Source organism: Zychaea mexicana, assembly GCF_025766255.1.
Source record: "Zychaea mexicana strain RSA 1403 chromosome Unknown BDB00scaffold_126, whole genome shotgun sequence".
In the NCBI taxonomy this organism is placed as follows: Eukaryota; Fungi; Mucoromycota; class Mucoromycetes; order Mucorales; family Lichtheimiaceae; genus Zychaea; species Zychaea mexicana.
In genome coordinates this window covers 26,809-50,935 of record NW_026516789.1, presented here as the reverse complement: position 1 = coordinate 50,935, position 24,127 = coordinate 26,809, and the positions used below count along the sequence as shown (strand labels likewise).

General features: G+C 43.6%; 8 protein-coding genes across 8 annotated transcripts; 4 read left to right on the top strand and 4 right to left on the bottom strand.

Annotated features, from left to right (window-relative positions):
- Positions 1-1,528: 1,528 nt before the first annotated feature.
- BDB00DRAFT_851828 (citrate synthase) lies at positions 1,529-3,684 on the top strand. The gene is made up of 6 exons (XM_053125538.1): positions 1,529-1,609; positions 1,707-1,772; positions 1,888-2,615; positions 2,767-3,097; positions 3,228-3,369; positions 3,452-3,684. The coding sequence occupies exons 1-6, from the start codon at positions 1,577-1,579 to the stop codon at positions 3,550-3,552; spliced, it is 1,401 nt and encodes a 466-aa protein (XP_052974026.1). The 5' UTR covers positions 1,529-1,576; the 3' UTR covers positions 3,553-3,684.
- Positions 3,685-4,290: 606 nt separating this feature from the next.
- Positions 4,291-5,961, bottom strand: BDB00DRAFT_851827 (uncharacterized protein). Its single transcript, XM_053125537.1, has 6 exons — positions 5,753-5,961; positions 5,606-5,669; positions 5,300-5,515; positions 4,609-5,193; positions 4,463-4,538; positions 4,291-4,386 (listed from the first exon to the last, which is right to left on the bottom strand). Exons 1-6 carry the CDS (start codon positions 5,831-5,833, stop codon positions 4,320-4,322), a joined length of 1,089 nt encoding a protein of 362 aa, XP_052974025.1. The 5' UTR covers positions 5,834-5,961; the 3' UTR covers positions 4,291-4,319.
- A 481-nt stretch (positions 5,962-6,442) lies between these two features.
- Positions 6,443-9,260, top strand: BDB00DRAFT_792412 (uncharacterized protein; the record flags this gene model as incomplete). Its single annotated transcript, XM_053121114.1, has 6 exons — positions 6,443-6,445; positions 6,640-6,657; positions 7,142-7,310; positions 7,411-7,820; positions 7,895-8,105; positions 8,179-9,260. The coding sequence occupies 6 exons, from the start codon at positions 6,443-6,445 to the stop codon at positions 9,258-9,260; spliced, it is 1,893 nt and encodes a 630-aa protein (XP_052974024.1).
- A 532-nt stretch (positions 9,261-9,792) lies between these two features.
- On the bottom strand, positions 9,793-10,206 carry BDB00DRAFT_746472 (uncharacterized protein; the record flags this gene model as incomplete). The annotated part of the gene is made up of 2 exons (XM_053118551.1): positions 9,793-9,837; positions 9,961-10,206. Coding segments are annotated over 2 exons (291 nt in total), but the record flags the coding sequence as incomplete, so codon positions are not given.
- A 775-nt stretch (positions 10,207-10,981) lies between these two features.
- BDB00DRAFT_942750 (uncharacterized protein) lies at positions 10,982-14,844 on the bottom strand. The gene is made up of 8 exons (XM_053129414.1): positions 13,937-14,844; positions 13,641-13,838; positions 13,394-13,573; positions 13,115-13,321; positions 13,070-13,087; positions 12,827-13,046; positions 11,299-12,752; positions 10,982-11,241 (listed from the first exon to the last, which is right to left on the bottom strand). Exons 1-8 carry the CDS (start codon positions 14,606-14,608, stop codon positions 11,125-11,127), a joined length of 3,066 nt encoding a protein of 1,021 aa, XP_052974022.1. The 5' UTR covers positions 14,609-14,844; the 3' UTR covers positions 10,982-11,124.
- A 5,006-nt stretch (positions 14,845-19,850) lies between these two features.
- BDB00DRAFT_851800 (uncharacterized protein) lies at positions 19,851-20,905 on the top strand. The gene is made up of 2 exons (XM_053125536.1): positions 19,851-19,990; positions 20,443-20,905. Exons 1-2 carry the CDS (start codon positions 19,880-19,882, stop codon positions 20,704-20,706), a joined length of 375 nt encoding a protein of 124 aa, XP_052974021.1. The 5' UTR covers positions 19,851-19,879; the 3' UTR covers positions 20,707-20,905.
- Positions 20,906-20,937: 32 nt separating this feature from the next.
- Positions 20,938-22,249, top strand: BDB00DRAFT_851799 (uncharacterized protein). Its single transcript, XM_053125535.1, has one exon. The coding sequence runs from the start codon at positions 21,102-21,104 to the stop codon at positions 21,975-21,977; it is 876 nt and encodes a 291-aa protein (XP_052974020.1). The 5' UTR covers positions 20,938-21,101; the 3' UTR covers positions 21,978-22,249.
- A 1-nt stretch (position 22,250) lies between these two features.
- On the bottom strand, positions 22,251-23,598 carry BDB00DRAFT_942748 (uncharacterized protein; the record flags this gene model as incomplete). Its single annotated transcript, XM_053129413.1, has 2 exons — positions 22,251-23,479; positions 23,576-23,598. The coding sequence occupies 2 exons, from the start codon at positions 23,596-23,598 to the stop codon at positions 22,627-22,629; spliced, it is 876 nt and encodes a 291-aa protein (XP_052974019.1). The 3' UTR covers positions 22,251-22,626.
- Between the last annotated feature and the right edge of the window lie 529 nt (positions 23,599-24,127).

The following is a 24,127-nucleotide window of genomic DNA, read 5'->3' as shown; positions in this document are numbered from 1 at the left end:
GTCTCAAATCCCCGATTTCCGATGGTGTGCAGCAGTAGTATCGTACACATGATGGAAGCAGGAGAATAGGGCAGTTTATCAGATCATGGCTTCTTACTGTTCTTTTTGGGAGTGGGGTAAATTATCAGTACGAGATAGTGGGGAGAAGTGAGTGAGAGCGTGAGCCGGGATGGGCTTGCGGATAATCAACGGATGAACTTTGGCTAATAAGATTAGTGATAATGTGAAAACTTGTCCCTCCGCCGACGGGATCCAGTTTTTCCCCTACAACGGCACCCCACCCCCCAACCTAAACCAACCCAACCCAACCCATTGCAGCCTCCACTGTTGGGTCGGGCATTCTCGGTTCTTGAGCGTATTACAAGGTTGCTCTTTTTTACAGTTTACAGTTTGACAAGCAACCCAGTCCTTATCTTTATCTCGAATTAGTGTTATTGGGCTGCTTGATCAGTCTTGTAACTCCACCGTTATCTCTTCTTGAGCGTTGCTTATATAGACAAGGGGTGGTGTGGCTGCTGTTTTGCCATGGCCCTCGTAGCCCGCAAAGCCTGCAGGACCATCATGATGATGCTGCTGCTGCTGCTGTTGCTGCTGCTACTGTTCTCGTGCGCATACTGCATAGACCACCAACAGCTTTTTGATATCATATGGGCTTAATAAGCATCAAACGCGCCTGCTTCAAGGGTTATCTTGTACTACTTGTGATCATCCACTCGTGGCACTGACTGCCTTTTTCACGACTGTCCTTTTACGCTTTCATACGGATGATTGCTCAGCACAAATGCCCACCCAACAGATTCCCTTGCGACGACGACGACGAGGAGGAGGATGATGATGATGATGCAGTGAAGAATTATCCGAAAAGGGCTTAAATAGGACGGAGTGTTATTGCTTGGCTGCTGTTCTTGTGTATCCTCCACTGGGTTTCACCGGCCTCTGGATTAACTCATCAACGCATGCCAAAAATTTATTATCTCTTATGACACCGTCTTTTTTTATCTGAATTGTTGCGTCTGTTACCCCACGCCCGCCTGTGACCTTTTGTTTTCCGTCTTACCCCCTACCCACCCTCCTCCTCACGTCTGCAATAGAAAGAGAGAACGCGCAGATCTTTAGTGTAACGGATAAATAATAAAAAAAACTGTGGGGTAAGAGAGGATGCGGGCGAGAAGGAAGAAAGAGAGAACAAGACAGAAAAGCAAAGAGGCTCTCAATGGAAGCCAATGAGAGGACAGGGTACCATGCCGATAGGAAAAGCAATTAGGCGAGTCCCAAAACACGAAGGAAGGAAGCAAGGAAGGAAGGTGGGGGTGGGGGGTGGGGGACGGGTGTGGAGTGGGGAGGAGTGGTTGGTGGGGGGTGGAGAGAGAGAGAGGCAGGATGTCATCATCATCATCATCATCATCATCATCATCATCCACGGCCTGTCTGGGACCGGAGTGTGATTTTGAATGACAGAAGGATTTTACCCGCCCACCGCCCCGGCAACATTTTTCTAAATTTTTTTGGGCACATATAAAGCGCGTCCCGAACGCCAACCCTTTCGTTTCTTTTCCAACTTGTCTTTATTCTAACAATGTCGGCCCTCCGTGCTTTCTCCTCGCTCAAGGTAAGCCCTGCTCTACCCTCCTCTAAGCAGTAGTGTCACCTAATACACACCGTTGCTTGATGCGCATGCTGAATACCACTGTCTCTTTTGTCATCAGGGTGCTGCTGCCCGCTCGGCTCCCCTCCGCTTCCAAGCTGCTCGCTCGTATGCCTCGCAGACCAAGGTAAGTACACAGATAACGACATCTAGCAAGAGCAAGAGCAAGCGCAAGCGACAGGATGACTGATACATTGATTGCCCTATTGTATGAATTGCACATGCACGCCTTTGAACAACAGACCTTGAAGGAGCGTCTTGCTGAGATCATCCCCGAAAAGCAGGCCGAAGTCAAGGAATTCCGCAAGGGCTACGGCAACAAGGTCCTCGGTGAGGTCACCGTTGACCAGGCCTACGGTGGTATGCGCGGTATCAAGGGCCTTGTCTGGGAAGGCTCCGTCCTGGATGCCGAGGAAGGTATCCGTTTCCGTGGTCTTTCCATCCCCGAGTGCCAGAAGGCTCTTCCCGCCGCCGTCGAGGGTGGTGAGCCTCTCCCCGAATCCCTCTTCTGGTTGTTGGTCACTGGCGAAGTCCCCACTGCCGAACAGGTCAAGGGTCTGTCCGCTGAATGGGCTGCCCGTGCTGCTCTCCCCGAGTTCGTTGAGGAGCTGATCGACCGCTGCCCCAAGTCCCTCCACCCCATGTCGCAGTTCTCGTTGGCCGTCAACGCCCTCCAGCACGACTCGATCTTCGCCAAGGCCTACTCTGAAGGCATCCACAAGTCCCAGTACTGGGACCCCACCTTCGAGGACACCATGAACCTGATTGCCAAGCTCCCCAACGTTGCTGGCCGCATCTACCGTAACGTCTACAAGGATGGCAAGGTTGCCGCCCTTGAGGCCGACAAGGACTACTCGTACAACTTCTCCAAGGTCCTTGGCTACGAAGGCAACGCCGACTTTGTTGAGTTGATGCGTCTCTACTTGACCATCCACTCTGACCACGAAGGTGGCAACGTCTCCGCCCACACGTATGTGTTCTCAACCGCTTTGTTTATTTGTTGGGGGGGTGGGGGTGGGGTTTCAGGAGAGTGATTGGGAAGAAGGGGAGGGGTTTGTGTGGACGGCGGATCTACTCGGAGATTGTGTATAGTTCTTGCTTATTAACAACAACGATAACAGCACCCACTTGGTCGGCTCTGCCTTGTCTGATCCCTACCTCTCCTTTGCCGCTGGCTTGAACGGTTTGGCTGGTCCCCTCCATGGTCTTGCCAACCAGGAAGTCTTGCGCTGGACCTTGAAGCTCAAGGACACCATCGGCATCGATGCCTCTGAGGAACAGATCAAAAAGTACTTGTGGGACACTTTGAACGGTGGCCAGGTCGTCCCTGGCTACGGTCACGCTGTCTTGCGTAAGACTGATCCCCGTTACACTGCCCAGCGCGAGTTCGCCTTGAAGCACTTGCCCGATGACCCTCTCTTCGGTTTGGTCTCCAAGTTGTACCACATTATCGTAAGTTATCTCTATTGTTTTTTCTGGGTTGCCGTGTGTGTGCAACAGGGGTGTCGTGTTTGTGCGTGGCAAAAAAAACCGTCTGGGTTTGAAACTCACGTGCGTTACGTTATCTTTTCTTTTCAACCAGCCTGGTGTCTTGACTGAGCACGGCAAGACCAAGAACCCTTGGCCCAACGTCGACGCCCACTCGGGTGTCCTTCTCCAGTACTACGGCATGACCGAACAGGATTACTACACCGTTCTCTTTGGTGTATCCCGTGCCATTGGTGGTAAGTTGTCGTTTTGCTTAACGAGTTGCTCTGGGGACGTGTCAATGGACACTGATGATGAACGCTGTTTCCCTTTCTCTAGTTACCGCACAGCTCATCACCGACCGTGCCCTCGGCATGCCCTTGGAACGCCCCAAGTCCTACAGCACCGCCCACTTGAAGAAGATGTTCGGTGCCCAATAAGCTTAATCATATTACCATCGCCCCTTCAAAAAGCATACAAAAAGACGCTACCTAGTCATCCCTGTAAATTCTTTCCTCCTCGTCATGTCATCAATCATATAAAAAGCTATACTTTTTCGTTTTCAACTGTAATCACCATGCCTTGGCTTCTTTTCTTTTTGTTTGTTTACATGTGTGTTACTCTTCTTGGGGACATCTTTTCGTCTATCGTTGCTCATCTTCCAGCAATATGAGATGGGGTCATCGATCCAGCCAGCGTCTTTCCGTATTATCAATCTTGATCACGGCCTCAGTAACCTCTAGAGGAAGCAACACAAGATGAACGCTTCCAAATACGGCATACGTTACACGATCATCTTCGCCCAACGCAAATATCCATTCCTTGCCAGTTTATTCTCCCCATTTCCCACACGCGTTTTCGTTATCGTTCATGCACTTTTACCTATCAATCCCTTTCAATTATAGGCGACGTGTATATTCAAAGCCTCACCCCAAGAAATGTGCTGCTAGACGACTGTCATTAATGCTATTTTCTGTGCTACTGCATGCTGCGCTATACGGAACAGAGTTTCTGAACGCCAGAAATTTTGACAGAATACCGTGTCAAGTTTCAATGCTTTCTATATCGTCGCTCTCAAAAAGGTAACCACTGCACACACACACACACACATATATACCGGCTATCAAAAGACTCAAAACCACACACGAGACTCCCATATACGTTATACATGCAATGTTCTTTAGTATAATACGCTCCATGTTTATTTCTAAGAGTCATTTGATTTGCCGGGATCGGCAGGTGCTCCATATTTCCTTGACAGTGCCAGCGAGGACCTATGAGTCGTAGATAGCATGTTGAGTATCCATTCAAATGTACTACCTGTCGTTGAGTACAACAAATCCAGCCTACATTTTCGAGCCGTGGTTAAACTTGGACATGATTGCATCTTCCAAGGCAGATTGTGTAATAGACGAGTCTGATAAATCTTTTTTTTTTCAAAAGTAATGAGCTAGCAGTACATATAATCCCCCCCACCTTTCTTTTTTCTTGGTTACCTAATGATGACCCCGTCGACTCGTCCGCACGGCTACTGGATGAGGACGCTTTACGATTGGCTCTTGAGCGGGAGGAAATTGTCGAAAACACCAATCGTCGTTGCTCACGCGGACGAATAGATGGCGATGATGAAGACGACGATGCCTGTATTCTTACTGGCAGAAATGCAGGCTCTTCCTCTATTTGCAAATTGTGGAATTGTTCTGATATGATTTCTCCTCCTTCATCCTCCTCCTCCTCTTCACCTCCCTCCTCTTTCTCTCTGTCACTGTCGGATGGACCCATCGATTGTTGCGGAGAGTAATATGTCCGGCTACTCTTCTGACTCGCAAAGCTTGTGTATAGTGATCCTTCGACGACGGCTGATTTATCGTTTGTGGGCAGAACGTTACGCGGTGCGATATTGGAAATAGTGGATAGCTGCATTGAATCAACTGGAGATTTACCCTTGTCTATCATAAACGTATCATGCTGCTGCTGCAGTTGTTGTTGTTGTTGTTGTTGTTGTTGCTGCTGCTGAATTTGTAGCTGCTGGAACTGCTGTAGCTGATGGATCGTTGATGTTGGTGTTGTTGAAGTTGTTGCTATCACACATAATAGGATACGCCAAAAAAGAAAGAAGTTCATGAGCTTCCCGCCTTCTCTTTCTTTGCAGACCCTCCCATTACTAGAAGAATCAAAGCTGCTTACTTTGTCGTCGACTCGACGGTCTACTTTGCGATGAGACGTTACGACGATGATGACTACTACTACTTGTAGACGACGAAGGAAGAGGGGGTGGTGTTTTTCCTACTTCGTTTAGGAAACGGAACTGCTTGATTCCGAGAAGCTGAGTTTCATAAATAAATGCTGCATGACGAATAAGATACGAAGTTGGCACACGCAGCTGTTCAGCGATATGGTTCCCTGTGAGTTATCCCAAAGGTTACAAGGGACGTCGAGAATTAAGGTTAGGCTAGTTACAGTCACTTTTGGACATAAAGTTGGGCTTCTTACAGTCTGTATGCTTTTGGCTCATATATTGTCGTAACTGTTGCTCCATGTCGTCCGTCCAAAGAATCTAAGAACCCGAAAGTGAAATCGTCGACTTTTGTGAGAATAAGGGAGATGAAACAAAGTTGCAGGCGCGCACGCATAACATACAGGTGGTGGCTCAACGAAATCCGGAGGTCGCTTAAATGGCAGACGAATGACGACATGTAGTGTATCTTTCTCGAGCGTCATGACAAAGGAGGGAAAGAATTTGATAAAGTACTAGGAAATGCTGGGTTCTTAATGCTGCTGTGTGGGAAAGGCGCAAAAGCGATTTCAGGAACCCAGCAAAAATGCACTATTCTACGTCAAAGGACTAAAAGGCGTAGCAACTTGATTAATGCAAATGTTATATCATGAACGTCGTCTTTCGACTTACTCAACCAAGACATCTCAATTCACAACAATGTGATGAGGTTCAGGAATAAGAGAGACTAGTCATAGTAGGATCGTGTTTTTATGTTGAAGATATTGGCTTTTGATTGTCTATTTCTTGAAAGATACTTTTTGTCGAAATACTTGTTTGATTTTGTGGCTTCTATGTGGACCCGATACTGTAGATTGGCAGCAGAACGTGTCTATTATGTAAAAACCAAGTCATTGTGTTGATGGCAACGACAGAAGAGGTATACATCAGGACTTGAAGCGATCGCAATTCTTCAAAACTGGTCACTCGTACGAAAGCATATTTGAAAATCTTAATCTAGAATATAGTTCACGTCTTAATACTTGATAGAGGTCAACAGGGTGGTCACATCTACGGTGCAAGTGCGCTTTACTTCCCGCCTAAGCTTATAAAAAATGGTAAATTACAAGTGCAAAGGTTTGTATGATCAAACCAATGCTCGACATTGATTCGGTATCTCTGGAAGCTCTTGAACCAGACAGCACTCCAAAGGATTGCTCTATGATTGTTCTCAAGCCTTTACACTGTCACAGGAATGACGACTACATCCGAGTTAATACAAGCAATGGCTCTACTGTATACATCATTACAGTTTACCTGTAGCTTTCAGGTAAGAAAGTGAATATGTAATATTTACTCATGTTGGGAGGTAGTTTTACTCCTTTGCCTATAAGTTTAGGCTAACAAATGGCGAGAAATGTGTGATGTAGGGGCTACTCATTCCAAAAGCACATCATTATGATTATTGGTGTCAGTAGCGTGGATAAAAGCCAATAATAACGCCTTTATCTGTATGTTTGATACAGCAATCATTGAAAACTTACCCGGGTGAATTATGCGAGATGAAATCCGTTGATTGCTCCTTCCGACAAAGTGCGCAATATGCTATGTGTTAAATGCACTTTCTGCATGTATGGTAGTACCAACATGTTTGTTGTTAGAATGCGGCTTCAATTTATTCCGTCGTCGTTCCAAATATGGGGCTGTCCCATTCATTTTAAATCTTGTTGGTTGACAAAACTCGATATTCCACCTCCCCCCTCCCCACCCACCTCTTCCAGCATTTACACTACCACACATTGTAACTTTGGCAGCTGCTCATGCTAAAGATCTTGCAAGAAAAAGCCGTTCTACTCGAATCACAGTATACGCAACACCAAGAGGATATACGTCGATTAGCCGAGCGATTAAGCCGAGACGTCGAGTTGCTTAGTTTCTCGCCTGTCGATCTACACGATGCCAAAACGTATCTTAATGACGACGGTAACACTAAAATTAGAAATATTGCTATCTTTTTGGAAGAATGCTGGCGGTCCAACGTACATGTAACTGACAAGCTATATTTACTGGTCCGTTATTATAGTAACGGTGTTTCGATATCTTCGAGAAAGCGGGTTTGACGAGACAACAGCACACGAACGACTCTTGGATACTATACGGTGGCGACAAGAACATGGTGTCGCACGTATGACGTATGAGTCAGTTGCTAGTGAATTCTATGACGGAGGATTTGCGTTCTTCCACAAGCAGGACAAGTTGGGCCGACCTGTTGCCGTAGTGCGCATGCGCCATTTTCCGCAGTTTCATGACAAGTCAAAGAGTCTTACGGATTTCATACGACCTTATGCGTGTCTTGTGATGGAGATGGTCCGTAAGGTCATGCTGGATACCACATGGAATAATCGAAGGAACAACAATGACTCCAAGTCTTGTGCTCTTGTGTCTCAGATGGCAGTTATCATTGATATTGGAAAGGCTCCGTTTATTCCAATTGTAAGTGATTCTAGACTGCTCTGTCGGTATATGCGTATAAAACAATGAGGTGCTTATGCAATGATGTCATGTAGGACGCACAATTGGTGAAAACCATGATGGAGTTGATGGATAAACGATTTCCTGGATTCATTGGGTCGATCTATGTGATGAACTTTGGATGGATGTATCAGGGAATTTGGCAAATGGTTAAATATTTGCTGAGTGACGAAGCACGGAGCCGGATAAGCTTTCCTACAGCTCAGGAGGTTCTAGAAATTGTCCCCAGAGAGAATTTGTTGACCGGTAACGTGAAGGAGCACAAAGGGCATATGGCTATTTTTCAAGACGGTGTTGCTAACAATGAACACTTTCATAGAATTGGGCGGCGAAGACGATTTTGAATGGACATTCGAAACTGACTCAGTGCTACAAAAGTATGGGATGGGTGCCACGGAAGAAGAAGAAGATCAGGTTGTACCTATCGTCGACGAAAAGGAGGTCCAAGAGGGCGTACCACCCTACACTTTCGAAGAACCCCTCGAACGACCCGAAGCTGCCGCATCAACACGCCTGTCACGAAGCACCTCATTTTCTTCTGTTGAATTCTATGACGCGAACGATACGTTTGTGACCGATACATCATCCTCTGGTTTTGTCAGTGCCTATGCCACCCCGGGCTTTGCAACACCAGTGTCAGCACATCCTCCGCAGGTACCGCCACCGCCACCACCACTCGAATTGCCACGGTCGCTATGGCTTCCCGTGCCAGCCACCGGTCAAAGCAATAACACTTTCTACTCCTGGACCGGACTTCACATGGGCGCAGCGTTCTTAACATCATTTATCGGTGGACGAGGAGGGGGAGCACACACTTCGCATCATCAACCACCAAGGTCAACGTTTCATTTCACTACAAGCAGCGCACCACCATCCATGGGTATCAACGGCTTTGCACTTGTCGATCGATTAAATTTGCTACAACATGAACAGGAGCAACAGGAGCTGCAGCAGCAAGACGAAAAGACGTATATGCTCTTGGAGGAGGAAGGAGAAGAACTTGTTGAGCTGCACCGAGAACAGCATACCCCGCATTTTCCACATTTGTTACCACCTGATGTTCCACAATCCGCTTATGCGCTTGCGCCTGTGCGGATGCAGCTGCAGCGGATTGAACATAGATTCATCAGGCTGACGCGACGTATCTTCCGTCTATCGTTTGCTTACAAAGGAGCCATCTACTGGGTCATTTTCTACATTTTCCTGCGCGGTCCTGTTGAGCATGTGCTGCGACGGTCACTTGCTTCGGTCATTGCGGCTCCACAAAAGATATCCTACACAACCATTGGTATCACGGCAGCAGTAGCAGCAGCAATTGGCTCCTCTGTTACTGCCTCTGTGAGTAGTGGCAGCAGCAGTAGTAATAGAAAAAGCATTCGCCGTCGACCACCATCCGAGTAAAAAGCTAACCGACTATCCGTTTTGACACATATACAATAACCCAGATCACTTTCCAAAAAAAAATGCATGCATCTCTACCTACATCCAACTCTAATCTAATCCTACTCACGTACATATTGCACTCCCACTCTAACCATCACATCTTTCTTTCTTTCTTCTTCCTTTATAATCTTCACACTATATACATCTGTTTTCCCACCTTTTCCGTTCCTCATCATTGTAATTTTTATTGCTATATCTCTAAAATGAGCCTTTTTTAAAAGATTCCTGGGATCAAGGCTGCCCTGGGTGCAGCAGCAGGGAATCTACTTTCGTACCATTGCTTGGTATTAATTGCTCGCATACTGAGGTAGACAATAACTGCAACTTCAAATGGCAGTGACAGAATGTTTTGAGTCACGATCGCTAAACCTGCAAGCGATGTAATTTCACCAAGCTGTTTGAAAAATACGAGTTATTAGATTGCTCCAGGCAGTGATATAGCGCAAAGGTAGTGGCCTGAATAAAGGGAAAAACTTGGGTTATTACTTACATAGTGGGGACACCATGTAAAACTAAACAATCCATGCTCCGGAATCTAAAAAATTACACATTGATATTTTGGGTTAGTGTGTGTGATGTGATAAAGAATGAAACCGACAGCCTTTCTATTTATCCATGTAATGCCCATAGCAGCCTCATTTATAATGATGCTTCTTACCTTGTACGTCGTATCACCTTTTGTTCTTAAGTTTGACAAGATACTATGGTGGTAAAAGTTCGTACACTCACCCACGAGAAACATCACGGAACCCAAACGTACTTGGTGTTTATCAACATCTGTAGACGGCACCTGAGCTGCAAGATAAAGAAAGATGCTTGTCATCCCTATATACGCCGTAGAAATTAGACAAGCGTCTCTTGTCAAAGAATATCCAGAGTATCTATGAACAAAAGTGACTTCCTGTTGGATGTTGAGGATAAGCAATACAAAAAGTGGATTCTTTAACAAAAAGTCAAAACGAAAATGTAAAATGATACTTACATAAACCCTTTTGAGATAGTGTAATAAACTCAACCATGCGACCCAACCCGTGTGTTGATGATGAGCTAACGACAATACGGCAAGCAGTGATATGATAGCTGATGGCGAGTAAATCAACAGCATTCCGATCCTAGATGGTATCTGCTTATGTGTGATTACATGAGCAAAAACATCTGATACTTAGAATAGTACAATAAAGTAATGCTTGTGTATATACCTTCATCGATGACATATTTTGTGGTGCGAATTTTGAGTATGCCATGCGCGTTTCCGGCCTTGACTCTCGTATAATTACAAGAGCGCAACCAAATAGAGCCAAAACACCAAGGACAACGTTGGTCACTGTTGGATAAGGGATATACATTATGGATGGGGCGAGAGGAAGTAAGCAAAAAAAAAGAAAAAAAGATGTTGTTTATGCTATGTTTCTTCGAGACCTCTATATGCAATGATAGCAATTTGATTGTTTCTATAAAATAGTTTTGATTGGTCATCTTATGCAGCTAGCAGTAATAGTTGCACCCCGTTTCCTTCCACCTCTGCTTCCCCTGAAGACACTAAGTGATCAGCCTTGCATTACTGCTGATATACTTCTTCCTACCAGTGACATTCTCTGCAGGTAAAATCTGTATCTTGTTTTTAAGGTACCGTATATGTGAAAATATCTTATGAAAAAAGTCAAGAAATGCAATATACTCATGTATTTAATGAACCAACAAATTTTTCATGGTGTATGTAACAGGATTCAGTAATAATAAAGTTTTCTAAAATTATCATGTTTGTGGTATTGCCAACACTGTTATCCAATATAACTATCAAACAAGCGATGCAAATAACCATCTACTTTTGTAGCTGTCTTTCCGTTGATCGCCCCTTTCTCGTTATGCTATTTGTTCTGTGAGCAGATGATTCAGGTATAATAAGCGGGGGTGGTTTCTTTGAAAGCTGTCGTTTTGTCTACAGATCTAAGTCAGTTAAAGATCGAATGGAAAGATTCTCAAATGTTCGCTGTACCTTTCTCGCCTGTTTTTGTGATGAATCTGCTGTATATCCTGGCACTGAAGAGGTAGCCAAAGGAGTATAAGGGGCATCACTTTGTGTCAATCTCAAGTCAGTATTTGCGGGATTCCGTCTGGTTCGTCGTGGGGTTCCTATAGTACCCAACTTTTCCACCATGCGACCGAAAAAACGAGATGATGTTCTAGCAAGTCCCATAGTAGCTGCGCTCAGTGAGCGTGGCAGACCCGGTGTGGCTTGAGGTGGTAATCGTGCGGCAGGATCATTGCTTGCGACTTGCATCTTGACGCCAGCATTACTTCTTGATTGGAAACTCGTCGTGCTCTCATTCGCGTTGCTGCTGTTAAGTGATCCACGGCGCGATAGTCTAAAAATCATGCTTTCGGTATTTACTGATCCGCTAGCTCCCAGTGGTGGATGTTGCTGCTGCGATGGCGTTTCGCGTGCTGATGCCGTCGTTGCTGTTACGGATGAATGCATACTGTGAGTGGATGGTGGTCGACGAGGAAAGGTATCATGATTCATCGTGATAGGCTCAGAAATGCGGAGTCGACTGGGTAACGATGCTTTGCGGTGCACAGCGCTTCTGAATATATCCTGTGGCGATGACATGGTTGCTGTTGGCATAGGTCCTTTGGAATGCGGATGATGCGGTTGAGAATGATGGTGAGGATGATGAGCAGGAGGATGGTACTCGTCTTCGAGTCCCTTGATACTGGTAAATGCAAGCATTGAGGCCGATTTGCCCATACGGCTCTTTCTCTTCCATTGTTCCATACCGCTCGAGCGATCATTTTTAGCTTGTGAGCGGGCAGTTAAGATGGGCGTTGTGCACACATCTTCAAACTTGTTGTCAATATTGATTGAGCGTAGGCTGTATTGTTGATAGCGTCGTTGTGAACGGAAATCGGCCACAGTATTGGTGACAAAGTCGCAAAAATCGCTGATGCTCGCCTGCGAGCGCATTCCAGGTGAATTCACGTTGCTGCTTTGTGCAGATGAATGTGTTGGTGATTCGCTATTGCCATCATCAATCGTATCAACCGAATATGTTGTCCTTGGTGTGTCAGGTCTGTTGTTGTTGCTACTATCTAATGCTACATTGCTTCCGCTGTGAACTTGAAGTTCTGATCGCGAAAAGAAACTGCTAAGGCTTGTACACGATGTCGATCCATATGAATGTACTGAGCCTGGTTGTGGCACTGCTGATCCTCCTGTTGCCACAGTAATGTTGCTGTTATTGTTGCTGGCGCTTGACGACAAGTTGAACGATGACACGAACAGTTCTTCAACGGCACTGCTGGATGTCTGGCTTTCTTCGTACTCGTCTTTGGATTTTTTTACGGCACCTCTCAGTTTGTCCAGCCAAATTTGCTTTTCTGTCTCACACATAGCGCCAAATTCAATAGATCGGGTTTCACTAAATAACAGCCAAGAATGCGGAAGACTGGCTAGGGTTGCAGAGTCAGATAATTATACTAGTAGTCAAGTACTGAAAACGTGATAGTTCTGTGGTTAAACGTACGCTGCTCGTTTGGAAGTTCTCGCACCTCAAAAGTGCGCAGGGGAAACCAATGGCGTGGCTCATATCGATCGTGTCGTTTTCCTTTGGCGATAATCATGTACGAGTTGAATAGTGCACATCCAAAGCGTTTTACTTTGGTACCTTCGGATAATATCCGAATATCCAATGTGCCAATCAATACGCATGATCCAAGAACACCGTAAAAGCGTCTAGAAGCAGCCTATATAACCCATATACACACACCTTCACTTTAGCATTTGACTATATGTGCTGATATTTTAATCATACATTCACCCAATCCGTATCCAGCCGGTTCAGGAAAAGCTTAGTTTTGCGTCGAGCCTCCATGCGTGATTTCTCAGAGTTAAGCCGCAAGGCGACCTCGTGCATAACGTTCAACGCCATCATCAGCGACTCATGTTCAGCAGAGTCTGAGGGAACAGTTTTGCTCATCGACTCTAGTATCAGTTTGTATTTCAAAAGTCGTTGGACAGGCTAAAGAAAAAAAGGTAGCGGTTTAATTTGAAAACTCTATTTCGGCACCACAAGAAGCTAAATTTTTATTACCATAATCATATAATCTTCGAACATACGCCGACCGTTCATTTCATCTGTGGATCTTTTAAATTTGTTGAGTTTGTCAAGCGTTTGTTGATACGCCATGTTGTTTGACATCAGCTCCTTGTGGACGTCGGTTGCCTTGTCTTGATAAATGCAGTAATCGATGTACACATCAAATTTCTCAGCCTATAAATTTGCATAATAGTTAGTAAAACTGGCCTAAAAAAGTTCTTCTTTCGTGACAAACACGTACCCAAATGCAGAACTGACGAGCAATGCGCATCAAACGCTGATCAATTTGATCGTCCTGGCAATGTTCACTCTGGATGGCCGATACCAACGTCTCTGAAAACTGCGTTTGAAATGTCAAAATTTGACTGCAATTGCGAAAGAGTCCTTCTTTGAAACGATCCGGAACACTGTTGATATCAGCAATGCCGCGAAAAAAGTGCTACAATCCACCCCACCCATAGAATCAGCAACAGCAACGACAAGAAAGATGGGTTTCTATATTTAAGATAATCCTGGAGGAATGAGTTGAAAACTCACGTTGACAAGTGAGTTCAAATCTTTGCAATAGCTGACTTCGGTGTCCAGCAATTCTTGGATCGCACCTTGACGCCTGCGCAAGTGTCGCTCGGCCAACGTTGTGGTCGGCTTCTCCGAATCAGTGCCTTGATAATTGGGTTCAAGAGAAGGCTGGTAAGAGCCTTCTTGATCCTTTTCCTCCACAGCACGTTTAAGAAAAACGTCATCTGCTAAAGGAGACGTAAGCGAATTCGGAGCGAGAGGCGATACGATCACATCAGTTTTGGCGTCGTCTTCATTATGGCTGTTTCCTTGGTAATCATCATTGTTGCTATCACCATGACGAGATTTGTCATTGTTTTCAAATGACAGGATACGGTCGATAATTGCGTGAATGATACGAGTGTCGACACGATGGATCAAATCTCTTCCAAGTGCTTTTGCTGCTCCTGTTCTTGGTGACGACTGATGTTCGGAAGTTATTTTACTGTTCTTTATGGTGGAACGAGGAGGAGAGGACGAGGCAACAGAAGCGGCCGTATGCTTCTTTGCCGCCTTTGCAGCAGCCACCACAGCAGCTGTTGCTGCAGAAATTTCAGCTTTGCGTTGTCTCATGCGTTGTTGCACCAAATCTTCGCTGACCAAAGACAGCGAGCTGTATCTGGCTTGATGATACAAGGTGCCCAGAGACATAGATGATGAGGATGATAGCCCATTGCGAGTGGTAACAAACGAATCCCCATCATCGGACGATAGTGTTGTCGCTAGCGAAATGTTACTTGCAGTTTTAGCATCCAAAGAATCTAAAGATGGATCGGCCTGTGCCTGATACGCTAATGGAGTTGGAGCGGGCGCTGGAGCTGATACTGGCGTAGATACTGTTGTTGATGGTTCATTTATCGTTGCTGTCGTTGTTGAGATACGCTGCTGCTGTTGTTGTTGTTGTTGATTCAATAATATTGAAGCTGATGAAATCGATGCGGCGGGACTTTTTTGCGGATTGCAAGGTGGATCTGAAGCATTACACAGCTCCTTGGTCATAAGGATGGAAGAAAATATAAAACGAACGGATGGACAAAAAAGAGTAGTTGTAGTAGTCAAATAGCTTAAAGAAAGAACGAGAGAACAGAATGGAATAAAGAGACAAAAGAAAAAGAACGAGCTTCAGTTCCAAGGTTTCAAAGCGTGTGTATACGAAAAAGCTGGCATGTCGGAAACTTATTAAGTTGATCTTTTTTACCCAGGAGCACGGAGAGCTTCTTTTCTTATCGCAAAAAGCAAAAGTAACAACATATTACTTTACAGTGATGCTACGTATCAACAACCAGGAATAACTCACTATGTTTTATAGAGGGGAAAATGATTGCATTGACGTGTGGATCAGAGAAAGAAGAACCATCATAGACTTTTCTCTTTATTGACCAAGCTTGTTCAATATCCGTGGGTTAGCAAGTAAAGTTGTACATTGGTTGTAATTACAAGCACTAGTTCCTCATTTGGAGAAAACAGTCTTCGAAAGATCATCTGTCAGCTGTTGGCACTGGCAGCATGCACAATGTTTCTCTGTAGGACTACCGATTTTTTGCCATACCGTCTAAACACCATCAGCAGGAGTATCTACTCTTTTTACTAGATGTTGAGCCAGCTCTCGTCGTTAGCATTTGCTTACTGTAAAACCGATCCAAATTTTTAGGGAAAAAAGAGTAATAGTATCATCATTGTATTCCACTCCTAAAAGAGCTACATTGCTATGTTAAATAAGTAGTATATTAAGCGTTTCTACATACCTATATCTACAGCCGCAACATTTACTGTATGTTACGTTGCGCTTAAATGATATGTATTCACTAACTTTTTTTGAAATATAGTGTTTGGAACCATGTATTATTACTACAACTGAGAAAGTTTTTGGTTCGACTGGAAAGTGGTATGAGCAAGTCAAGTGAAAATTAGGGAGGTTAATGCGTGTACATTTTATTTTGACTACATGGGCAAGCTATCATACATACTGGTTTTTTCCAAATTATTTGCGCCAAGTAGGGTTGTCTGGGGAATATATTTGCGCCAGCCATTTTGCAGTTTTGCGTATCAACTTTTATTTTATTAACAACAAAGGAAATACAACAGATTCCTATAAGACTTTTATTTTGTAGGCAAGCATCAATAAATGACTTCGAATAATTACTCCATCCAACACAGTAATCCTTAGTTACTCGTTTAATGCCTTCCGTTATTCTCGAGGTCAATTGATCTTTCTCACTCAATTTGTCACTTCGAACACCTATTATATAAAATACTAACTCAAGAACAGTAAGCCTCACCTTCGACCAGAATTCTTCTAACCACTTTGTTCGAGTTATAAAAATAGATAAGCAGAGCTCAAATACTTTCACGCAGTAATTTCTACTTGGCACGAGAAAATCAGTATGAAGGCACGTAAACCAGTACGGAAATTTCCAAAATGTAATATAGAATTTTTATCACCAACACACTACCTTTCATCACAAAAAGCACATTATTATTTCTAATCTTCTACTGGCATTTACTCATTCAACATGTATTTCTAATTTTTGTTTTTTATTTTTATTTCAGATATTGTAACGTAAACGTTGCGCCGTGTGCTATGCATATTCAGAAACGTATTGATCGACTGCCTTAAACCTTTTTTTTTCTCATTGATACTTTGCATATCTATTTAATCGATTCATTTTCTATTATTAGGATAACATGTAGTGGCAATAATGATAGTAGTAGACAATATACAGGCTTAATTATGTTTGATGTAAAATAAACAATAAAATTGTATATGAGAGTACATTATATATAACTAATCTAAAGGGGTATGGGAAAGCACTATTCAAACCTAACAAAAAAATCAGACTAACAAATACATGATAAATCGTGACCTCTGAGTAGAAAATGAAAAAAGAAGAGTATTAATCACAAAAACTAGGATACAGCCATTTAAAGATAAAGACAGAGAAAAACAAACCAAAAGATACAGAAAATACACGCAGATGATGCTGAGTGAGTAGACCTATTGCTTCCACACCATCCACTTGATGAATGCTGAGTGACTGAAGGGACGTAGCCTCCAATTTTCCACATTCACCCACAGATAAACTACGCAGATGATGCTGAGTGAGTAGACCTATTGCTTCCACACCACCTACTCGCAGAATGAATGCTGAGTGACTGGAGGGACGTAGCCTCCAATTTTCCACATCCACCCACTCCAAGAAAAAATCATGCAAAGAAAGGAAAGAAATCCAGTAGTAAGGTAAAGCAACAAGTAGAGATCCTAACATTCAAATCCACATGCAATCAACTCTTTCATCCCGCTCAGCCACCACCTCCAATTAATTTCAAACGCAACCGGGAAGAATAAAGGGGATGCATACTATATACTGCATACTATATGATTCCATGCGATCTATAAATACACTACTTCTCATGTTTTACTTACCGCCATATTAATATAACAACTTGAAATAAAAATATAATGGTTAGAATACTAGACAGCAAGATTCAAATGGAGCTTGATAGATGATGGGCAATAGTGAAAAGCGATACTATAAGATAATGGCAATCAGTTATATATAGTGAAAAAAGCAGAGCATAAATGAAAGGCCATCTTACAATTTGTGGTCGTTAGTGGTAACAGATCTTTATAATTACCGAAGTATTGAGTAATTAAGTGACAGTCAGAATTTAGAATATTATAGTATGATAGAGCAAGACGATACAAGCACGCTTACCAATTGAACGGGGATTACCGACAGACAGTCAAGCAGTGGTGGTATGGAAGTAGTAAGCAAGGGATACCTTGCAGCTTGCACCGAGAGACGCGTAATCTCTATCTATGTTACGCAACTCTACGGAAGGAAGCCGAGCATGGGAGTTAGCAACATGTGCGCTTCAAGTAGTTTTTAGCAACAAAATAAGCATATAAAGCAGCAAACCGTGATGAAAGGAAATGGCTCACCAGAGCATAAAGATACTTCATACGAAGTGAGAGAGATGCCCACAAGTATTGAACGTAAAAATTCAAGTTAGTTTGACACTGCTTAATAAACGTTCATATAAGAGTGAGTCAATGCGGTCATGGACAAAGGCATTAATAGTATATCACTTAATAAGAACACACTACAACGAATTTGCTTTACCTTTAAAAAAATGACGGCCGCAAATCAAGAGTAAATGCAAGCAGGAAGTAGAATCAGAAGGAAACATAAAACGGAAAGAAAGAGTGTTTTTAATTGCTCATCGTCTTCAGATCTAATAATTTATGTGGACCGGATCCCGATTTTTTTTAATTTGGTACTAGCAATAACATTATGATACCTCAAATGTCAATATCATGACCATTAACGTATACAAAAACCGTATCCACAATCGTAGTATATATACCTTGTGGATTAGGAAGGGAAGGTCCGAGCAGACGACATTGCCATCATTTTTGATGAAAATTACTACTTCTTTTTACTTTATCTTAAAAAGCGCTTTACATTTTGAAATGCGATGCTTAAAAATACTCTTGCTGTACATTTAACTACTAAAACATAGTGGCGGTTTGTGGTTTCAGATTAATCATCATATAAAGTGTTGATGTTGCTGGTCGATTTTGAAAAGAGCTCTGAAGGTTTGAGAGTACACCCGTGAACATTAAGGAGATTGCTTTTTTCGCACTGAGTGTTTGTCTTTTACTAGTGCGCTGACTATTTAAAAAAAAATTGAGTGGATATCAAGTAATGATACCCTAATGATACCCTAATGATACTAGGAGTATCAAAAAAATGTTGATACCTTATTAATACCTTGTTGAGATCCGTTATTATGATATCTGAGTTACCAAAATTTGATACCTTATTGATATACCTTATTTTTTGCAGTGTCAGCAGATATTCACTGGTTGAATATTAGTTGAATATCGCGAATATTCAACGTCGAATATCAGTTGAATATTCGTTTGTGTTTTCAGTGAATACCAGTTGAATACTAGTCAGCCATTTTTAAACGTTTAACACACGCCGTTTTTTACCAGTGTTCTTTTCTTTCTTTGCATGATTTTTTCTTGGCGTGGGTGGATGTGGAAAATTGGAGGCTACGTCCCTTCAGTCGCTCAGCATTCATTCTGCGAGTGGGTAGTGTGGAAGCAATAGGTCTACTCACTCAGCATCATCTGCGTAGTTTATCTGTGGGTGAATGTGGAGAATTGGAGGCTACGTCCCTTCAGTCGCTCAGCATTCATCAAGTGGGTGGTGTGGAAGCAATAGGTCTACTCCCTCAGCATCATCTGCGTGTATTTTCTGTATCTTTTTTTTGTTTGCCCTTTATTTTTGATTGGCGCAAACTTATTCCTACTTGGCGCACACAATTTGGAAAAAACCAGTAGATACTTCCGGGCCCTTCACACTTTAAAATTAAGCACTTCCCAAACAAAATAACGAATGCAACGGTGTAGACTATGGGTAAAACTTGAAGCTTAAAGAAACACTCCAGCAACATAATTCATCGTCGTTAGCTTTGAGAAAAAAGCGAGGGGTATGTATCTTCCCTTCTGATTCCGTCAAAAGGCTTCTTATCTATTCAAGAAGCAATAATAGGCTACAGATCCCGGATTTGGTCAAAGGTTGTGCTACCGATAGTCCTAAGATATCATTCTTATATACAAGTCTTTGTCAACACTCTCGCTCTCATTAAAATTAGCAGCACTTAGCTAATCCCCCCTTCTCTCCGATATACACGGAATAAAGCCTTATAAGAAGCATGGAGTCAACTTATAAGCCTTGTTAGAGAGAAAGATTTCGGGAAGAGATCAAGGTTTTGGGAAAAGCACAGCCAGAACAATCCTGATTGGCTGGGTCTAGCCCGCCGCGAGACTGACGTCGCCTGCTCAAATCTGGCTTGCTCAAAAATTAAACGGGGCAACAATAATAAAACCTCTTTGCAACTACATACAAAATGGCAGCAGTCTTTGGTGTCTCCGCATTCGCAGAAACCACCCGTTCGTCTAAAACGGCAGCTGAGGCTACTCGACGCGCTCTTTCTCTCTACAGAAAGTTTCAGAAATCGGTAAGGCTCGGCATGACTTTTCAGTAAAATTTGAAAAATTGTGAGGAGGTGCGTTGGGGAGAGAGGCCTAGTTGATTGTTGGATAATGATAAAAGGGAGGCGTGTCTCTCTTTTTTTGAGTTTCTCTTTTTCTCCTAATTGAGCCACCCGAGAACCCCACCCTGACACACACACACACACACACGCACGTACGCGCAAACTTTTCCTCAAAGCTCTTGGCAACTGAACTGGAAGAAAAGAAAGAGCACAACGCGGGTGTGGGGCGGGTACAACCACGATTAAGGAGATTTAGAAAGAGTTGGCCAAAGAGTTATTCTACGGGGGATGCTATGTATGGGGAGTAATGAAATAGGATGCTCAGAAAAGCTAATCATTTATACTTTCTAAACCAACACTATCACCATTACCACCACTACAACAACTCCTAAACGTTATGTACACGAAAAATAAAGGTCCCCGAAATCCAGAAACTGCACGAATTGGATATCCCCACCGCCGCTTTGCGTGCCAAGATTCGTGAAGAATTCGAAAAAAACCGTCATGTCAAAGATCTCCAAATCCGTGATGTGTTGATCTCGAAGGGCCAAATGGAATATCAAGAAACCATCAACGTGTGGAAGCAGCAAACGCATATCTACCGTTACTTTGCAGAGGAAGAAGCAACACCAAAGCCAACTACGTTCTTAGACAAGTTCTATGAAGGTCGCTCATCGTAATTATTATTAGCGTATACACACAACAGCAATAATATGAGCAGTAGCAGCAGCAAGGATCTACAAGCCAAACTACAACAACAAATACAACGCACTTTTTTTAGAAGCAATGACGATATCACAAAAAAAGCGGCTTTAGACGACGATTGATATTCTCCCGAAGAATAGGAGACGGGAGGATGGGGTTCATGGTGTGGTGTGTGGGGGAGGGAGGGAGGGAGGGAGGGAGGGAGGGAAAGGTTATGGTCTGTTTTGTGGGCATTCCAGATATTGGAACTGAAGCATGTACGCCATTGGAAAGTATCTGTGTTGGTGCTCTGTTTTCGCAAAGAAACGTGTATTCTCCGTCAGGGAAGGAGTTGTAGTTGGGTTTAAGGGCTTTTTCTTTTTCTGAGAGTATGGAAGGCTTCTATCGATCTATCCCAGAACCTTTGCGTGCCATGTCTTTGAAATCACCCTGGGGTTACAAAGGGGGAAGAAGAGTGGAGCGAGAGGGAAATGCTCTAATGATGGGGTCCGAGAGCCCAGTCCAGCAACAGAGAGAAAGAGCCATCCCAGTTTACACTCTATTCTGCTCTACGTTGTTCCCTTTTTTTTATTTATTTATTTTCTTTTATATAATTAGTTTCTTGCTCGGCTTCCCTTTAATATCCTTCTCTTCTTCCTACCTTCCTTGCTTCCTACTTTGCTCCTCTTACTCAGACTTCTTCTTCTTCTACCTCCTCACCCTTCTCGTTGATATGGCGCCCATTATCCACGGTCAGCATGAATCCCGCTTGTCGTTCCACGGCAACAACTTGTGGACCGAGTTGTGGGCGGATATAATCAATGCCATTCTACCAATTCCTACGCAATCCACAATGTCAGGTCCACGATCACGGAAAATGATACATAATAGAATTGAACCACTGGATAGCGGTGTATTGGTTCACCATCATAACCATAACCATATGCAACAAGAATGCATGTTTGACGAGTCGTCGAAATTCCAAACGGAATACGTATCGTTTCCTAGACTCGCAGAAGAAGATCTAATACAAGGCGGCGAAGATGACGATCAAGAAGAACGAGGAGGTGGCAGAGGTCTGAACGAACGCAGTGCGATTCAATCCCAGACTAGCAACAATATCATGAATGCCAGTCGAACACAACGACCACGACAAGAAGAGCTGCAGGAACAGCAAAAGAGGACTGTTGTTAACACTATCACCCAAAGCCAAATCAGTGATGGGGGTTCTCGAAGAAGTCTCTTGGGCAGTTCGTGGATGTTTTGAATCTTCTTTTTGCCACGAACAATGCAAGTCTTAAAAAGCAGAAACAAGCCAGCCACCACTACTTTTGTATATACACATATATTTTCTTTACAACTAGTTAAGCCCTTAAGCTCATACTCAGAGAGAAAGAGAAAGAGCCTGCATGTTTGAAATTCTTTACTCTTTCTACGTTATTCTGTTTATGTTGCATGATTAATGGGTTATACGTAATAACATTTTCTGCTGGGCAGAAACATTTCACTTTATTAAAATAATGCTAATTGATGTTGTTGTGCTAAATACAAGAGTGGACCATGTCATGATGGGATAATAAGGATAAGGTTTCAGTGGGAGTGTTAGGTGAGGGGGAGTGGGACGCGGTAGAGAAGAAAATTAGTGATTGTGGGCAGCGGTTGCACCTGGAGTAAGTGTTGAAAGGGAGCATGGTGAGGGAAAAGGGAACTCGGCCCAACTGAATGTATATGGACATGTGGACGGCCAAACACATCCACAACCTCTACACAGATACAGGCATATATACATGCTACGCACTTGGCGCATTAAGTAATTAATGTGAGTGCTATGTGTGTGTCCTTCAAATGCGTATGCGTTTAAAAAGAAGAAAAACATGCAGTAACTGGTAAATAAATAAAAAGCAGCAGCTGTTGCGTCAGAGTGCATCGACCGCAACCATGTCCCAGCCCGCATTGACCCTGGAGAGGCCTTTGATTGTCATTAGGCACTCAGTGAGCTCGTTTTGATCCAGCGAGAGCTTCAAGTCGTCGCGGCAGATAACTTCCAACGACTCGATCCAGGGGTATAGCAGTTTGTTGGTCAAGAGGGGCCTGACAAAGGAGAAGTGGTCAGCGTGCTCGAGGTGGATTGTAAGGTGCTTGAGACGAGGAAGTGCCTGTCGTAATTGGTGTGCATTTAGACTTGCTGCAGCCAAGATCGTCAGGGACTCGAGCTGTGGCAAGTCACTTGGCAGCCAGTCAAGCGGACATGAAGGCAAATCGATTTTTGTCAAGGTTTGTCGTGATCTCGTAAGCCATTCGCGGACAGATGATCCAAGGCATGGCGGAAGGGCTGCGAAACAATTATCAGCATGATTGTTGTCTTCGCTGCTGGTGTCTTGACCGTCTTGGTCGCCGTTATCACCATTATGATTGGCAGCGTCGCGGAGAGTAATGCTTCGTGTCAATCCTTCGTAGCATAGCAGGGCATTTTCTAGTACTGGCATATGCATGGCAGACGGTACATAGATATTGATGTCTGTCAAATCATGCTCGTCCTTCTTCTGCTGCCGCTCGAATAGATTCTTCAACAGCTCAATGGCTGAAGCAGACGGTGTCTGTTCTATAGCCATGGTGACACAGGTGGTGTGAAATGTTTCGGTGCTACGTCGTGCCAGTGTCATGGCAAGGGTCTTTGTGTAGTCGTGTGACGACCGATCAAGGATGACATTCACAGGTCCTGACCAGATGCTCCGGTCAGAAGCGAGTGCATTTAGCCGACGACAAGTGCTGCAGGAAGAAAGAATGAGTAAATCACATCATACTAGTTTAGATTGAGACAATAGCTAGAAAAGCTATATCTAAAGTACGCCATTTTCAAATTACCTTGCCGTTGAAACTAAATCCATGTGGTTGTCATCACTGAGGTATTTAAGGATGCAGATAAGCAACTCGTTCGGAAGAGAAAGGAGCATCGTGAAGCTGTTGCTGGTTGTTGTTGGTTTGGAGAGAAAGAGGAAATGACGATAAAAGAAGTGACAATGATTGGAATTTTATATTCTAGAGAAAGAAGAGAAAGAAAGAAACAAAAATAGGAGAATTGGGGGAGGCGCTCCTTAACATCATAGCTGACATCGCACCCATCAAAAAGAAGAAACCAAAGAGCGACGATCCCCGTCTTGATTATAATGACCAGTGGTATGGTCGATTGGTGTATGGCGCAGGTGTTTGTGCCTGACGTAAACAAGGAACGAAAAGGTTTGATTCGGTTGTTTCTATCGGTAGTCGAACCGTCTAATTCTTTATGGCGATGTCCCCTCCTCTCACTTCCCCCCCCCCACCCCCAAATTTCTGCATCGGTCACGACGAAATCCGCATTTCATTTCCTTCTTTTGGATGACCGAAATTGAACGATGGACAAGAAGGCTTAATACTAAT